At 39.0% G+C, this 19,198-nt stretch overlaps 1 protein-coding gene across 1 annotated transcript in view; it reads left to right on the top strand.

The window, feature by feature from the left end:
* Positions 1–326: 326 nt before the first annotated feature.
* The window catches only part of LOC118820459 (formin-binding protein 1), a 110,522-nt gene continuing 91,650 nt past the window's right edge, over positions 327–19,198 (top strand). Inside the window, 1 exon segment of the mRNA XM_036588816.1 lies at positions 327–526. Coding sequence (XP_036444709.1) covers positions 479–526 — 48 coding nt within the window. The 5' untranslated portion in view covers positions 327–478.

Genomic DNA, 19,198 nt, shown 5'->3' with positions numbered 1-19,198 from the left:
ATACAATGAACAAAAAGCGGTTCATCCCAGTTATTTACATATCCGCTATTGCCATGAAGGTGACAGGCCGAACGCTAATGCTACAAGACAGATCAACTGGAGCTTGTAAAGCTCTTGCAGTGGGAGCCTCTGAATCACCTGCTGCGCTGCGCGGACGTATGACTGCGGTGTGGTATGAAAGTGCATTGTTTAGCGCTGCTCAGAATCAGGAAACAGGACAACAAACGGCCTTTATGAAACAGCAGATAACCTTTCCGAGAGTACTGCGTGTGAGCGTGTGAGCATGCGAGAGAACCTTAAGTGGTGAATTGGATCTGGAAGTGGGAGTTGGGCGAGGCAGATACTCTCTCTCACACATACGCACAGTTGGCCGGGTGGGGAGAGAGAGAGGCCTCAGCTGTCGGTGCGCGCGTCTCGGGTGACCGTGTCTAAAACTGTACGGCTAAACGGCTGGAGTAACGGTCAGCGTTCAGCAGTCATGGATTTGGGGAAGCCGGAGACGCTGGTGAAGGAGCAGCAGCTGAAGGTGAGGCTGCGGGTGCTGTAACTGCTCATCTGGTAACATCTGTAACGTTATGGCAGTCCGTTTGGTTTGGTGTGTAGAGCTGATGTTGGCTGTGTTGTGTCTGTGTCGATGTCTGTGGAGATGACCTGGATTCTGTGGATGTGAAGTTGTAATGAAATGGTAGTGATTAAAGTTGTTTTTCAACCTACGGTCAGTTACTATGGACAAAAGGTGCTTCACTTTCAGAAAAAAGGATGTACAGCACTTCACTGGTTCCTTTTTGAGAACATCTTCAGCACATTTAATCATAGAATATAATTGTACCACATTCTGTACACTTTAAAACTCACTTAAGGGCCCAAATCCTACATTCCTCATGTCTTCCCCCCATTTTTAGTCCACGTCTAACAGTTTTATGCACCAGAAACAGCTGTAATTCATTCTTACCTGACCTCTCTTTATCCCTATTTATAACCGAACCGGCTGTGCCTTTAAGGCATATGTAAATGAGCTCTGTCCTAACTGACTGTGCCTCGTTCAAAGGGCTGAAACACTCCTTATAACTTCACCGTGAGCTGACAGGGCTAAACTGCTGCAGGCCGAATGGGCAGATAGGTGTTTTTGTGACATCACAACGGTGAATTCCAAACTGGACTGGTGGACTGGGGACGTTTTGGCAGTTATATAGTGTTTATATTCTACATTAAACTTTTATTTTTAAAAAAAGGGAGGGAAATTTTCCATAATATGGGCCCATCGAGATACACTAACAGGCTTAAAGCCGTACTTTTCAGGCTACATGCACGTTGTTGGTACTTTGAACAGAATTGAACCTTTATTCTGTCGTAATCAGTGATTTGTGTCTCTGATTTAGCCGTAGCTCATTTCCATAAGCACTTCTAGGTGACAGACCTGCTCTTTAAGTGGATCCTTATCGCAGATGTTAGATCAGTGATGGAGGCCTTTTTGTGGCTGCTCTAACTTCCTCTGTTCGCACTCAGTCGATCTGTTGAACCCTTCGGATTCAGAAAACGCATTAAAACCCACAGCTCAGTCACTTGAAGTCTTTTGCCTTGCCTTTATTTAGCTAATTTAGTAGTTACAGCCTGAAGCACCCAGCAAATAGACTGTAGTGAACTGTCAGCTCCTGCATGGTATGTAAAACATAAGAAATAGGATTTAAAAAATGGATATAATGCTTACTAACTCTCAAAAATATTGCTAATACTGAAAAGCAAGTACCCTATACCATTTATAGATGAACCTGGCGGGATCCTGCTGCACCGATACAAACACGTACATTAATTATATCACTGCTGTCGGGACAAAACCTTGCATCTCCATTGTGATCCTTTTTCAGTTTTTGACCTAATTTGAAAATGCCTGTTGCTCTTTACATTGTGTGTAAATTTCATGAAGAATGGACCAAAAGAAACGACCCAGAATGACTTGGAAAAAATTCTTGTTCCATTGACTTACATTAGAAGTAAAGTATGTTTTTTGCTTCTCCTGTAAAGTTACCATTTTGGAGATACGAGGTTTGTTTCGAAAAATATGATGGACGTATCATATTGTATCGCAGCATATTGTATCATGACTAGCGTGCTAGCTTGTGGCTAGAGCATTAAACACACGACACTAAAAGGGCACAGCTTTTGTTTCGAATATTGACTTTTATAATGTTGTTATAATGCCACTTATTTCTGCTGTATCTCAAAATATATCACGGGATCAAATCGAATTATGAATGTTGTGAATCGTTACACCCCACACAATTACCATCTGTCCTAATCTGTTCATGATGGTCATACATCACTTACAGCTTACATTGCGGATGCTGTGATAAGTTGTGTAATCCAATCAGCAGTGTTGTTCTCTTTATTCACTATGACTGTGCACATAGTAGGTTTTAGGGTGTATTGAAACTGTAAGTCAGGAAATGCTACTGATTTTACTGCAGGTCACCGTGACTACAACACAAATATAGCCATTTTATTTACTATCCAAAGCCACCAATGAACCTACACGAGTCTTCTGAGCTTTTATATGGAATGTTGATGATGGAAAATAGTCATAAATCTGAAATAATATGTTTTCTTTGGGGACCCTGCATATATCCCTCCACCATGAATGGATTAAAAAAGGTTTAAATCTGTAACCTTATCTCAAAACTGTAGCAAAACTCAGGCATCATCTCAGGCATCAGGCAGCATCTTCATAACTACTTTCTGTGAGGGAGCTTTTAGAGGTGGACGTCTGGTTCCTATCACCACCACTGTGAACAGCTCTGACTGTAAGTTTCTCTAGAATTTCCCACCAAACCCACCACAGTGACCTTTTTATTTTAATTATGTAGAAATTTGAATAAATTGGTGGAATTTCCCTTTAATGAAACAGAAGGAGACTGGTCTTCTGATGCGCTACGTGCACAATCGCACAGATGGTGAATTTGAACCATATTGTGTGTTGTAGTTTTGTGTTCCACAGATAAAGGGATAAAAGATTCCCTGCTGGCTTTAGAGGGATCTGCAAATAGACCTGGCTGAGAATGGAATGGGTCTGAAACACGCTCACATGGACATACTGTACTGCACCCACCACTGCAGCCAGACCAGCTCACCGGCCTCTGGAATGACAAACACACACAGGCCGCTGCTAGGGGCTGACCTACAGCTGTAACTGGAGCCGCACTGTTTCCTGATAGGTGTGTGTGTGTGTGTGTGGGTGGGGGAAATGGGTAGGGGAACCCTTGTGCGAGAGGTTAGATTGGTCAAGGACAGTAAAAACGGACAGAATGTGTGTGTGTGTGTGTGTGTGTGTGTGTGGGTGTGTGTGTTAGCAGTCCGGTTTTGCTCACATATGAGGACATCTAAGATGAATTGATGGATTGATGGATTGATGGATAGAAGGACAGGACAAATGTTCTTATCATGAGGTCACCATTGCCTAATGGCCGGTGCCCCTGGCCACAACATTTAACACTTTGACCACTACAAATGCAAAGCCTGTGGCCAGAGTGGTAAAAAAGCAAACAAAATAGAAGTAAAAATAGATACAATACTTAATAATTATCAATCAAAATAGAAGTTAAAATGGATGTAATACTTAATAACTGCCAATCAAAATAGAAGTAAAAATAGATATAGTAGTAATTATCAAACAAAATAGAAGGAAAAATAGATAGAATACTTAATGATTATCAAACAAAATAGAGGTAAAAATAGATATAATATTTAATAATTATCAATCAAAATAGAAGTAAAACTAGATATAGTAGTAATTATCAAAGAAAATAGAAGTAAAAATGGATATAATACTCAATAACTACCAATCAAAATAGAAGTAAAAATAGATATAGTAGTAATTATCAATCAAAATAGAAGTAGAAATAGATATGGTAGCAATTATTAAACAAAATAGAAGTAAAAATTGATATAATACTTAATGATTATCAAACAAAACAGAAGTAAAAATGGATATAATACTTAATGATTATCAAATATATTGCAAAAAATATTGCTAATACTGAAAAGCAAGTGCATTATACCATTATGGATGAATCCTAATGTGCTAATTGAAACATGTACATTTATTACATATAATTACGAAGATGTTTAAAAAAAAAAGCTGCGGCATGAAGTTTGAGTTTTACATTATTATTATAATTATTGGCTAGTTGTAAAGCAGAAATCTGATTACTGCCTGACTCATGTAAACCCGGAGTTTCCCCATTATCTGATCACTCAAGTGCATGTAAATGTGTTGATCGGATTACTGACAAAATATGATTTTCTGCAGTTATCAGATTAAGTGCATGCAAATGCACTCAGTGATATGGGAATTTTGGGCTGATATCAATGTTTACCAATGTTTTTCATATATATACATGCATGTATTTAAGCAAAAAAAAAAAATATATATATATATATATATATTTATTTTTCATTTTTACCACAACATTAGTTCCTATCTGTCTACCCCGGTTGTGAGTTCACAGAATAAAGTAGACAGTCATGTTCTCGAAATGCAGTGCTTTCCCCTGTAGAGGAAGTGAGACGTCCTCATGAGGAAGTGCTTACCTGAACTGTAACAAGATCAGAGCTCTGTGCACACACACATATACACACACACACACTTTTAGATCACTGTGTGTGGACGGTGGTGAGAGATCAGTTGCTCTTCTGCTAACCAGGTGAGAAGTGATAAGCCGTTTCGTTGGTAAAGACGGAAGTAAAAATCAATTGGTGGTCACTCTGGACTCCACTGAACTGTGATTGATAGTGGAGTGGAGATCAGTTCATTTATAAATCCGTTCAGTTCTAATCAGTTCGGTTCTGTAACACTGTTCTTATCAGTTTAGTTCAGTTTAGTTTTGGCTCAGTTCTCTTCAGTTCGGGTTCGGTTCAGTTCTGATCTTTTACAATCGATTCACCTTTATTCTTCTGTTCAGCCAAGTTCTTATCAATTCAGATGACAAGGAGGAACCAGTAGTACCACATTTGAGGCCAGTGCCCTCAACTCTGCACCGTCACTCAGTTCCTTCCGCTGTGGTCAGAAGACTCTCCTCCTCAGGCAGTAACACCTTATTACACTCATTCACACTTTATTTCTGAATCACTGTGTAATCGTCAGTCTTCAGCACTTTATCTGCGTCTTTCTCATGAATTTCCGCGTCTACACTTCCCTTTATTTATTAAACCCCTAAAATCTCAGGCTTATTACACACTAAGGCTTATTAGTCAGTAACTACAGGGAATTCAGTGCAAGCTGGCTGAGCTATTCTAAGGTTATAGAAGTGTGTAATAAAGCTTTGGGCCCTGGCCATGTAAGGGGTTAATTAGATCAAGCTATGGTCCAGTTGATTTGAGGAATACGAGAAAGCTGCACATGTTTCTAGATTGTGGCTGAAACATTGTCTTTAAGTCCATTTAGTGTGAATCTTCTGTGTTAAATTTCTACACTGTCCTTTATGGGCCAGTTATGGTCACTGATGATGAGTGGTTATGGCCAAAAATGTATATCACAGCATAATTAGAATTTCTGGCAGTTTTGGTATATATCACTTTATATATCGCTGTTGTTGAAAAATCTCCATTTTTGTCGTTTTTTCAGTTTTTGACGTAATTGGAATTGGAAAATACATGTTACCCTTTAAATTATGTGTAAATTTCATGATGAATGGACTAAAAGAAATGGCCCAAAACGGTCCAAATGGAAAGATTTCTGGTTCCATTGTCTTACGTTAACAGTTAAGTATGTTTTTTCCTTCTCCTATAAAGTCACCATTTTGGAGATACGAAGTTTTCTTTCGACAACAGCGATATAAATATATATATTTTAGATGCTTAAAGTAATTTTTGTAGGTTTTGGCTTTTTATTCTCTGCCTTCACTTTTTAACAAGAACCATTTTTAATTTTTAATTAGGTCTGAAATCTTGTTATTGTGCAAAATAGTAAGAACAAAACTGGACAATATTTATATATAAACCTGTGTCAGTATTGCTTTCTAACATGCTAAATGTTGTTTCGTGTCTTAATTTCTAAAAAGCTGAAATTGGTTTCTTTTTGTCAGCTTTTTCTTTTTTATAGAAAATTTTCATTCCACCTTAAATGGAGCAGAACATTTTGGAATCTGTGCAGCTGCATGAATGTAACTGCTGCACCACTTAAGGTGGAACGAGAAGCTCAAATAAGAAGCCAACTTCCTCTTTGTCGAATTTCTCTAGTCATTTTTCTCATATGTGCGTCACGTACACTCCACTCACAAGCCTCAATACAGGACAGCCAATCAGAACAGAGCTCATTTACATTTATCAGTTTTTAAAAGGCATAGTAGCTAAAACAGGCTGTTTGGAAAATGTTATGTACATGTGATTTATGGCTCTTTTTGATTCAGAAAACCACACAAACATTAAAAGTTAAAAGTTGAAAAGTTGACAATACAAACAATATAACAGCCCAGTGCTGGGGGGCTCTGTACCCCTTTAGACCATGCTTGGCATTGGACATGATGATATTAGGCTCATGTCCCGTTGCTAAACGCCTTGGAAGAGGGTGTCTGGATACTTTTGGGCATCAATATCTTGCTTCTCCTACAAGTTAATACAGCTGTCTGCAGCACACATGCCACACGGTGACCTGGACCTTCTGTCTGGGTGTTAACGACTGTCTGCTTCCTCTTTAATCTCCGCAAATCTGTTTGTGTGTGTGTGGTTTGCAGGTTTTACATCACAGGTAAAACAGATTACAGTCATTTCTGTCTGAATACAGACTGCAGTTTTAAAGCCTCAAATCAGGAGCAGCCGGCCTGACTCCCTCAGAGAGCACGCAATAAACACACACGCGCTCACACACTCTTACACAGTCCCCAACAAACACATCCATCAATACAGATCACTTCTCTGAGTACTGTACTCTCGGGGAGCGTCTCGATGAACTCCCCGGTTCAGTAGTTTCGGCACTGCTCAGGGAGTCAGCCATTTTCTAGGGTCACTAGAAAAGGAGGACACGTCGAATGTTGGCTCACTTGCCTCACAACCTCAAACAAAGGTTTATTTCCCGAACTATCGAATAAAAAGTTTGTGAACAGTAAAGGCTTTAGTTGTTATCATCACTGTTTCCTGCTAAATGTTGATAGCAGCCTGTTAGCTACTTAGCTAACCAGTTGCATTTTTGTTACTGATTTAAATGTTAGTTTTTGAACGGTTATAGAGCAGTCTGAGACAAATATTTGACAAGTTTTGGACTTCATGACCAAAGCGGGACATTTGAGTAGGCCACCCTGGTCAGCAGATTAGCCAACAGGCTTAAAGCCTTCAATAAAAAGATATAGTTTGAATCTTTACCAAAATCTTGACTATAAAACACACAAAATAAAAACATAGGGCTTGAATGTCTGTTCAAGCATCAGTTGGCCAAGTTTTAGCAACCATGAAATGCTATTTGGCACTAACAACATTGGAAACCATAGCCGCGCTAGCAGAAATTAGCATAGTGCTTGTGGTGTTAATCAAATGACGAAGCTTAAGGTGTGAATTAACTGCTGTGTAATGAACAACGTATAAAAGTGCATGATACACTCAGTCTGGAGACGCTATTATTATCACTGTTTCACTGTTTGTGGTAGGCGAATTAGCCAGCTTGCTAACTGTTAGCTCATTGACTAACCACAATCAGCCTTCCAACCATGCCAGTTATTTACACATTTTTGCTACAGATCAGTGTGCAGCACTATGCCGTGGCTAGTGTGTAATTATCTGGTATAATTATGCCCACATTTGTGTTTCGCAGTTTATAGTTTGTGAGTTAGCCAGTTTGCTAACTGCTGTTTTAGCTCCTTGGCTAACTGCAGCTGCACACAAGTCACCTCACTGCCACCAACCATGCAGATATCTATATATTTTTAATACAGTTCAGTGTGCAGCACTATTATGTTCACATTTGTGTTTTTACTGTTTACGGTTGGGAAGTTTGCCTGCTTGCTAACTGCAGTGTTAGCTCCTTAGCTAACCACGGCTGCACCCAGGTCACCCTACTGCTGCCAGTCGTGCCTGTTATCTATATATTTTTGCTACAGATCTACTAATTATGTTCACGTTTGTGTTTTTACTGTTTGTGGTTAGTAAATTAGCCCGCTTGCTCACGGCAATGTTAGCTCCTTAGCTAACCGCAGCTGCACACAGGTCACCCAACTGCTGCCAAACATGACTATTATCTGAATTAATTATGTTCATGTTTGTGTTTTTACTGTTTATGGTTAGAGAGTTAGCTAGTTTGCTAACTGCATCAGAATGGAGGTCAAGTGTGACTGCAGTTTAATTCACTACACACAGAACTAGTGAGCGAATCGAGACGCAGCCTAATTCTAAGTTCAGAATAATACATGACATTCTGTGGACGGTGTTCTAGAATGCTGCTGCTGTTCTGTGCGATGTTGAGATGTTTGTGTTGGCAGAGCGGAGGGGTGCGTGTGTGTGTGTGTGTGGTTTGTGTGTTTAGGTCCTAGGAAATATGCGTTTACTTGTTTGGTATAAATAGCTCTGGTATTCAGCACGGCTGAGGTTTCATAGGCCGCTCTGCGTGTGTGTGTGTGTGTTTTTTTTTGCACGATGGACGTTTCTGAGGTCATTGTCAAGTCTGTGTGTGCAGGAGGCCTTCACTTTTTGGTCTAAAGTGTTCCTCAGCTGTTGCATGGCAACCCGGGGAGAATCCTAAAGCCTAAGTGTTTGTTAGTTTGTGTTCTTATAAACAAGTGCAGTAAAACAAAGGGGTAAAAATGGAGAAACATCTCATCCGAGAGGCATCGGAAAAAAGGGTCTGGTACTTACTGACGTATAATTTCAGATTTTAGTGTTTGTGTGGCGTTGTGTACACGTGTGTGGTTCGTTGTTTGTTTGTACGTTTGTGTCCCATTAAGCCTTAGGGTGCAGCGAAACTTCACTTGCTTGCACTTGGGTTGCATACTGTAAAATGTCCTGCAACTCACTTATGTCTGATTAACCCTTAGGGTGCGGTGAAACTTTACTGCAACTTTTGTTGCTTGAAACCTTCATTAAGCTAAATTACACTTAGATTGCATTTTGTAAAATGTCCTGCAGCTCAATTATAACTCAGCCGCAGCAGTTGCAAGTGCCTTATGTTCAGTTAACCCTTAGGGTGCAGTGAAACTTTACTACAACTTTTGTAGCTTGAACCCTTCATGAAACTAATTTGCACTTGAGGTGCATAATGTAAAACATCCTGCAACTCAATTGAAACTCAGCCATTGCAGTTGCAAGTGCCTTATGTCTGATTAACCCTTAGGGTGCGGTGAAACTTTGCCATAACTTTTGTTGCTTGAAAGCTTCATTAAACTAAATTGGACTTTGATTGCGTAAGTAAAATGTCCTGCAACTCAGTTATAACTCAACCGCAGCAGTTGCAAGCGCCTCAGTTTTGTGGAACAAGTTTCATGAAATGGAGGGTCAAAATGATGATAATGCATTATGTGAACATGTTGAACATCATTTCAAGTGATCATTTCACCGATCCGATGGACAAGCAAATGAAACCGAAGATGTTTACTGAAGGCTTGAAAATCAGATCTTTCTAATAGACTTCATGAGAAGTTGATTGTTTTTTGCTCTGTCAGTTTTTGAGCTGTGCCGACAAATGAAAGCTCGCTGAACTAGCCAGCTAATGCTAACAGCTGTTTAAACGGCTTTATTTTTCTTTAGCCTGCTGTTATCATTACTGATGTTGCAAGATAGACAGATAAACGACAGATATAGAAAACATTAGCAATGACAACTGGACAAAATATTCAAAGAGGATAAAAATTCTGTAAATATGTCAATTACACCTCATGGATTACTTTGTAGCGAGACCGATAGCTAGTTTGGCTAACTAGTGGAATAACAATATGTTTCACAGTGTGTAAAGGTCTGTTTTTTAGTGTGATTATTAGTGCTGTCAAATAATTAAAATAATCACGTTCAATGTTCAAATTTGACCCCGATGGAAAAATAAATAAACAAACAAAATAAATAAATAAAAAATAAATAAATTTTCCACTTGAAATGAAAACATTTTGTATTAGCTACGCTATAAAAATGGGTTAAAATACCAAGTTGGGGCAGTTTGGTAACTGGGTCTGATATGGACACACCCAGCTGTGTTGGTTTGACCCAGGTTGCTGGTTGAGGCCCTTTAGTCAACTGTTGGGTAAATAAAACTACACTTCCCAGACTGGATAGAAAATGTAAAAATAACTAAAATTGTTTGCTCCCTTCTGTAAAGACAACACCAAAAATAAGTATATAAATAATAAGCAAATGCAGTTAGCTGATGGGCTCGCTCTGTGACTTGGTAGGGAGGCTAACATTATACACCTTACTATATATATATATATATATGTATATATATTTATATATATATATATATATATACACACACATATATAAATGTGTGTGTGTGTGTGTGTGTGTATATATATATATGTATGTATATGTATCCCAGTAACCCTCTGCTCAGTGGAAACAAACATATCTAATATTAGCAAGCTAACGCCACTCATGACAACCTGGTCGAAATTATGGATTTTATTTTATTTTTATTTGATTTACTTGAGGATAAGTTAAACATATGCTTAAAAAACTTCCAGATTTCTGTGCTCATGCCTGATAAGTCTCTGTTTGACTGAGTCTATTCTAATCAGCTTTCTCATGTGCAGTAAGCAGGAAGAATGACCGTTGTCTGGGACAGTTACTGTGATCCAGACACTAACCTAGCAGCTAAAACTACCCAGAACTACCCAGTACTGTGGAATTACCCAACAAACACGTCATCCCAGCAGCTAAAACATCCAAAAAAGTACCCAGCACTTTAGAAATAACCCAGCAGAAAGACTCAACCTGGCGTTTAGGTAGAAAAAACAACCCAGCATTTTTTAGAATGCATGTAAGTGGACAAAATAAGAGTCATCAAAATGTATTCATTACCTTCTGCAGTTCACATGAAGTCGCAGGCACTGTCCAGCTAAAGATGCTGCTTTAAAAGCCATTTAAAAGCTGTATTTTTGAACGAGAGTGCTACAGTCACAAACTCTTTCAGCCTGCACTACTGTGAACAGGTCAAAGGGTCCAACTAGGAGACTGCATGAACGGTGTATCAGTGCTGTTATTACTTTATCGTGTCATCTCTGACAGGCCTGGTAACTATAATTACAGAACTGACATAGTTACGTAATGAATTACATTCAGAGATTTTCCCTTTGTTTTGATGTGAAACAGTGACCATTACTGACAAACTGAAATGTCGAGGCTAAACACAGTATTGAAAATATAAATATACGCACACACTGCCACTACGAGGCACTGCTGGAGGATCTGAGCTGCTGATAGAAAAGCATCGTGGTATGAAGAGAAACAAAAACATGTTTAAATTTAGATTTCTGCATCACATCTAGAGGTGTGGGAATCATCTGTGTGGTGTAAATTAGAATCAGTTTGGTCAGCGCTTCTCCGGACGACTCAGTTTTAGAAACTTTCTCAATGTTGTTGCTAAAAATGTTGTGTGCAAAGGTTTGGGCGCCCTTGCTCAAATGTTGATTTTCTAAATGTAAATTAGTGAACACAACCTCTATGGAGAACACAATTCACATTTTAATGCATATTTACTTTATTAACTGTTTATTAACTGAATTTAACATATTGAGAAACATAAAACATAAAATGTGGCCTAAAAGTTTTGGCACATTTTATATTTTATGTTTTTTTCCAATATGTTAAAATAAATAAATGTATTAAAATAAAAGCGATTCAGCTCGCTTTCAAGAAAATACATTTATGTAAATGGTGCACAGCTACTGCTGATTTTTAATATGTACGAATAAAACATGCAAATGCAAACTCCACTCTGAAACAGGCAGATACGGGTCTTTACCACGTTCAAATTAGTTTCATGTTCAGATCATTTTTTCATTTTATTTTTTTTTTATTATTTTTCACAGTTAACCAACCCTGAAATCTGTGGGTGCTACTAAACCCTCAGCGCCTCCTCTTCCCATGTCCCTGTTGTGGGATCATTTTGTCCCCATAAAGTGCCAAATACACACACACACACACACACACTGTGCAATCAGAAGTGTTAAAGTTTTTCTTTCCTTCATTTGATTGATTTCCTGTGTAAACCCAGCAGGTCGCTGTGCACTTATCAGCCAAACCAGATGAACACAAGCGTTTGAGAGAGAGAGATAGAAAGAAAGAGAGAGAGAGAGCGAGGGCGTGTACCGAGTGATAACTGCAGCAGTTGTATCTATAACGTTAAAACTGACTCAGTATGTGAATGCTGTTGGGAAAAAGTTGGGGACTTTCCTGCTTTCCTGTGACCAACAATGTTTGATTTTTTATCGCTACTTTTTAATGAAGTGTTGTAGCTTATTACCGATTTGTGTTAGCATAAAACAGCTAATCCTATATATTTGTACAGTTCTGCTCAGCTATTTATCAAAGTGTCTTACATTGTGTGAAGAGCAGATTTAGCCTATGTCAGCCAAGACATGTTTGGTGTCCAAAATTGTCTTCTTTGTTTTAGCGCTGGAATTCTAAGGCTAACTTTGCTAACACTAGAATTCAATAGTCACCCAAATCTTTTCTGTAAATACATCCCTAACTCTTTTGTCAGCTTGCTCAAACTGCGTCTAGCTTTTCATTTAGGTGGTGCAAACAGAAAAAAACAGTAAAAAAGCAGAAATTATGACATGGTGCATGCAAACAAATGGGAGTCGGATTCTGTGGGGGAGTCCAAATTTGATGCAACACCTGGTGTTACCTGTGAAGTGTTGTTCTTGTTTATAGCTCACAGTATGCTATAATGTGCTCTGAACTACGTCTACAAATCTGTACCACTGTAATAAACACCTGGAGGTGCTTTGAGCACTTGGAAAGAGGTTTTGGGGATGCATTTACAGAAAAGATTTGGGTGACTATTGACTTCCAGTGTTAGCAATGTTAGCCTTGTAGTTATAATTCAAAAATAAAGGAGCAAACTTTGCTCACCGTGTTTTAGATGATGGACTTCATCTGGGGTACATGTAAAATGGTGTATATTTCCTTTAAAAGCATACTGAAACCGTTTGGGCCTGAAGGTGGTTTCTGCGTAATTTAAATGATTAAGACGTGAAGTCATTTAGAGCGGTTTCATGTGACGTGAGTCAGAGTTGTTCACGGTGGTGGTGATAGGAACCTGACGTCTAAAAGAAAGTTCTTACAAAAAATGGTTATGAAAAAACATGCTCTCATTTGTATTACACATTTCTAAAGGCAAAGTCCCCATTATGCATACGTAGAAGGCAGTATACACAACCCAGTGCGAGGAAAAGTGAGGACCTCAATGCATTCACATTAGAAACGGAGAAAAAAGAGGATTTGGACCACTTTCATATTCTAACTTCCTTTCTCTGCTCTCGCAGTGTGCGTTACCTTCTCGTATCACAGCTCAGAGTTTTGCTTTGACAACCGTCCCTCAGCCTTCGCAGACATTTCCACAGAAACCTGGCCAACCTAGTTACACTCAAAAGGTTGGTGATGCTGGGTGGGGGTCGCTATAGAAACCGTGGTGCAAATTCACGCACATCCTGCCGGGCTGGCCCCATAGCCATGGCAGCCAAACCACGCTGTTTGGTCATCGCCATTCTAACGGTAACGAAAAGAGACGCATGCTAATATGGAGGAACTTTAACAGGTAACGATGGCGTCACTGAGATTTGTCTCGGTCCTGGAGATCCCCTGCTCTGCACACCGGTCCCAGACATTGAGGAGGACTTGAGGAGAACCTTGTGCAGAGTGTGGGGTCACCAGGACTGAGAGTGAAGCCCCTGTATTAAAACCAGAACATCCGAGAAAACAAGACAAAGAGGAAGTGGTCATGTGTTGGTGTGTTGGGGGGGGGGTGACTAAACAATATTGAAACAGGTAGTGAGGTTTGTGTGTGTGTGTGTTTGTGAGACTGTGTGTGTGTGTGTGTGTGAATGTGTGTGTGTGTGTGTGTGTGTACAAATGTGTGTGTGAATGCGCTAATATTTTATTATTATTATTATTATTATTATTATTATTATTATTGTTGTTGTTGTTGTTGTTGTTATAAATACATTTTAAGGACCCTTAAATCCAAAGCTGTGTGTGTGTGTGTATGTGTTCTTTTCCAAGAGGAAGAGGAAGTGAGAACAGGAAGTAGTTGAGATGGCTGATAGCTCTGTGTGTGTGTGTGTGTGTGTGTGTGAGAGAGAGAGAAAGTTCTGGAAACCAGACCAATAGACAAAAACCACAGACAGACACACACAGACACCTACAGGACTTCACATCAGTCTGAGAGAGAGAGTGGGTGATCGCCATACAGTTATAACTCTCGGCCTCTGCGGCTGAGATCTGTGGGTTGCCAGATGTGCGTGTCTGCTCTGTATTAGGTGTTTGTGTGTGGGTTGCCAGATGTGTCTGTTGTAAGTGGGTTGCCAGATGTTGGTCTGGTTTTTTATTCAGCGCAGGTGAGATTTTTTTTTTTTTATCTCAAATGAAGAACGAGAGGAAGATTGAAAACAGATTCAGAATCACTGAACATCAGACACCAATCAGACAAACTCTCTCACCCCTCGGCTTTTCCCTCTCTTTCTCCTGCGCTTTTCATTCTTTCCCTTTTTCTTTCTTTCATGCTTTTTGTTTGTTCTTTCTCTCTTGATTTTTTTCATTTTGCTTACTCTTTCTTTGTCTTATTTCTTTTGTTTCCTTTTTCTCTGTTCTTTCTTTCTTTCTTTCTTTCTTTCTTCTCTCATTAGTTCCCGTTTTCTCCTCCCCTGTCTGTTCTGTAGTTGTTCCTGTCTCTCTCTCTCTGTCTGTGTTGCAGGTATAGTTTCTCTGTCTGATTGTCGTCTTCAGTCGTTGTTACCGTCACGCTTTCACAGTCATTCACGTCTGTCTGACAGCAGTTTGAGGTGGATATGATGTGCTGTTGTTCTGTGTGAACAGCGCCCCCTCAGGCCTGGAGGAGCTGATCAGGGTCAGCTCAGGTCACATGCAGTGAAAAGGAAAAAAGGAGTCTGGAGCTGGAGAATCAGAATAATGTTATTTATGTTAATTATAATATAATATATTATAATATAATAATGCAATACAATATAATATAATATAATAATTACCATTGTGGTGATAATAATAATAACAGTAACAATAATAAAATGACACAGATTTATCATATCACTGTCTTTATCTTAAGTCTTAGTAAATAATTCTTATTATTTATCATAAATATTGAATCTATTTTTTATGGTCTTGAAGGTGGTGATTATTACTGACTGATTATTACTGAATTATTAATAATAATAATAATGCTGAAATTAGAATCAGTTTGGTCAGCGCTTCTCGGGACGACTCAGTTTTAGAAACTTTCTCAATGTTGTCGCTAAAAATGTTGTGTGCAAAAGTTTGAGCCCCCTTGGTCAAATGGTTGATTTTCTAAATGTAAATAAGTGAACACACCCTCTGCAGAGAACACAATTCACATTTTAATGCATATTTACTGTTTATTAACTGAATTTAACATATTGAGAAACATAAAACATAAAATGTGGCCTAAAAGTTTTGGCACATTTTATATTTTATGTTTTTCTTCCAATATGTTAAACTCAGCCAATAAATAAATGTATTAAAATAAAAGCGATTCAGCTCGCTTTCAAGAAAATACATTTATGTAAATGGTGCACAGCTACTGCTGATTTTTAATATGTATGAATAAAACATGCAAATGCAAACTCCACTCTGAAACAGGCAGATACGGGTCTTTACCACGTTCAAATTAGTTTCATGTTCAGATCATTTTTTCATTTTTTTTTAATTTTTCACAGTTAACCAACTCTGAAATCTGTGGGTGCTACTAAACCCTCAGCGCCCCCTCTTCCCGTGTCCCTGTTGTGGGGTCATTTTGTCCCCATAAAGTGCCAATACACACACACACACACTGTGCAATCAGAAGTGTTAAAGTTTTTCTTTCCTTCATTTGATTGATTTCCTGTGTAAACCCAGCAGGTCGCTGTGCACTTATCAGCCAAACCAGATGAATAAATTATCCGGTGATAATAATAATAACAGTAACAATAATAAAATGACACAAATTATCATCTCACTGTCTTTATCTTAGTAAATAGTTCTTATTATTTATCATAAATACTGAATCTATTTTTTATGGTCTTGAAGATGTTGATCATTGCTCACTTTATTATTATTATTCATATTTTTATTAATAATAATAATGCTGAATGGTTAGTAAGGCTGTCAGGCAGGGTAGTCGGAGTGAAGCTGATGCTCCTCCCACACTCACAGTGTCAGAGCGGATGCTCCTGCAGGGCTGCTGTTCAGAGCTCAGCTGAAGATCGCCCACTCCAACATGACCACCACTCCTGCCAGACAGCCCACTGAGCCGCCCGCCTGCTCTGTGTGTGTGAGTGTGTGTGTGTGTGTGTGTGTGTGTGTGTGTGTATGAGTGTGTGAGGTATAGGACTGAAGGGATTCGGAGCTCTTGTTTGTCCTCTCTGCTCCTCAAGGAGCGTCTGTGTGTCCGACAGTGTGTTCTACAGCATGTATGTTTACAGTTCTCCCTGCTTCACCCTCTCTCTCTTTCTCTCTCTCTCTGTCTCTCTTTTCTCTCTCATTCACTCGCTCTCTCTTTGTCTCTTTCTTTTCTCTCTCTCACCCTCTCTCTCTGTCTCTCTGTCTCTCTTTCTCCTCTCTCTCTCCTTCCTCTCTCTCTCTCTCTCTCCTCTTCCTCTTTCCCTCTCTCTCTCTCTCTCTCTCTCTCTCTCCCTCTCTCTCTCTCTCTCTCTCACACACTCTCTCCTCTTCCTCTCTCATTTTCTCTCTCTATAAATAGTTAAGTGGTAGAGCGAGATACTCAGATTTAAGACCCCCCCCGCACACACACACACACACACACACAGTCACACACACACTGCAGATTTGTGTAAATATTTCTGGGCCAAGGGGAGGGAGGGTGAAATGTAATCAGGTCAAAGGTCAGATGGGTGCCTAGAGGGTCCAGTGAGAGTGAGACGCTAAAATAGAAAACCTCTGACCTTCACTTACGCCAGAGAGAAAGAGAGAGAGAGAGAGAGAGAAGGGAAAGAGACAAAGAGAGGGGGACAGAGAGAGGAGAGAGAGAGAAAGAGAGGAATGGGAGAAAGAGAGGAAGGGGAGAAAGAGAGAGAAAGAGGAAGGGGGGCGAACAGATCTTCAATGAAAATCTGAAAAGAATCTTGTAAATAATTTGTTTGTTTGTTTGTTTATTTGTGTGATTATAGCTGAGTAAACAGTGAGAGCTGTGTGTGGTCAGTCCTCCACCACACTGGGCATTTTAATAGACCCCTCACTGCTGTTATGTACACCCCCCAGTGTAGTAGGCAAAGCTGGTGTGTGTGTGTGTGTGTGTGTGTTGTCTGATTAAATGACACACATACCACACATGCCCTGTATATTTACCTCCTGCATCATCATGACCAGTAGCTTCCTCAACACACACACACACACACACACACACACACACACACACACACACTGCATGCTACCAGCAGCTGCTGCTGTGATTGTGTGTCTATGCCAGACAGCCATTTATAAAGCTGTACACTGTGATTAAAGGGGAAGTCCACTGATTTTTCAAATTTTACACAGAATTTAACGGTTGAGATGTAAACACATTCATTCAGAGTGCTGCGCTCTAGATAAACTTACCCCTGATTCTTGGTAACACTTTCTTTCACAGTCCCTTAGGTTCTAGGTATTAATCGTGTAAGTGTGAGGCACAAAACTCCAAAGCACTGGGTAATTATTTTGGGTAACATGATGGTAAGTCCCAAAGCAGTCAAGCTAAATTACACTGAAATGCCCAAAAAGGTTCTAGATATTGCACGTAGTACAAATTCCACAGTGTTGTGTAATTATATTGTAATTAAGAAGCTGCGGTTATAATATATAAAAATAATACAGTCTCTTATTTAGCATGTCGCTGTTTAGCATCTATAAACCAAACTGAATCTGGGCTGTAAAGGAAAACAGCGATTCTTACTGCGGTTCTACAGGGTTCTTATCGTTTACTACACAAAATTATCTTTGTATTTTGTGCTGTTATTTTACACCGTATTGCGAGTTTCTGATTTAATTTTTTATAACATTGAAATTTACTGTTTGTTTGTACTTTTATCACAAAAGAAGGTTCTTCTACGGTTCTTTGGTAAAGAAAATGGTTCTATGTAGAATGAGAAAAAAAAACACTCAAAGAACTTTTTGCATGATTAAAGGCTTCTTTTCATCATGAAAGGGTTCTTCAGATTGATGGAGAATATAGAACCATGTACAACACATAGCACCGAAAAGCGTTCTTCTATTGTAACAACACTCTTAAAAAAGATTAACGTAAAGGCAATGGTTCTATTTAGAACCATAAGTTCTTTATAGAACCCTTGAATGCTTAGAAGGTTCTTTGCATGGTGAAATTGTTCTTCTGATTGATGGGGAATGTGTTGTACATGGTTCTATATAGCAAAAAGGGTTCTTGGTTTGTTACAGCACTCTTACAAACATGTATCTATTTAGAACCGTGAGTTCTACGTAGAACTATATAGAACCACATAGAAGCAAATGTTTTTTTTTGCATGGTGAAATTGTTCTGTACATGGTTCTATGGTGTGTTCTACATGGTTTTATTCAGCACCAAAAGGGTTCTTCGATTGTTACAACACTCTCACAAAAGACTAACTTAAAGGCAACGGTTTTATTTTGAAATGGGTTCTATATAGCACCAAAAAGGTTCTTCTCCCTTGTGTCACAAGCTTGACATTGTAACAATAGAAGAATCCTTTTTGGTGCTATATAGAACACTTTATAAAAAGGTACTGTATGGAACCATTACAGCACATTCTTAAGAACCATTTCATGATGCAAAGAACTCTTGCAATTGGTTCTTTGAGTGTTCATGGTTTTATACAGAACCATTTCCTTTACTAAGGAACCCTTGAATAACTATCTTTCTTCAGAGTGCATGCTATCACTCCAAATAATTATGATGTCCTTGATCAGTTTAATATCTAGAACATAGTCATTTCAGTGCCATTTAGTCTTAATGTCTTTATTGTTATTTTACCCAAATTAATTTCACAACACTGTGGAGTTTGGACTT

This window comes from Colossoma macropomum, unplaced genomic scaffold, assembly GCF_904425465.1.
Source record: "Colossoma macropomum unplaced genomic scaffold, Colossoma_macropomum, whole genome shotgun sequence".
NCBI lineage: Eukaryota > Metazoa > Chordata > Actinopteri > Characiformes > Serrasalmidae > Colossoma > Colossoma macropomum.
The sequence above is the reverse complement of the archived record's forward strand: the minus strand, read 5'-3'. Positions and strand labels throughout refer to the sequence as shown.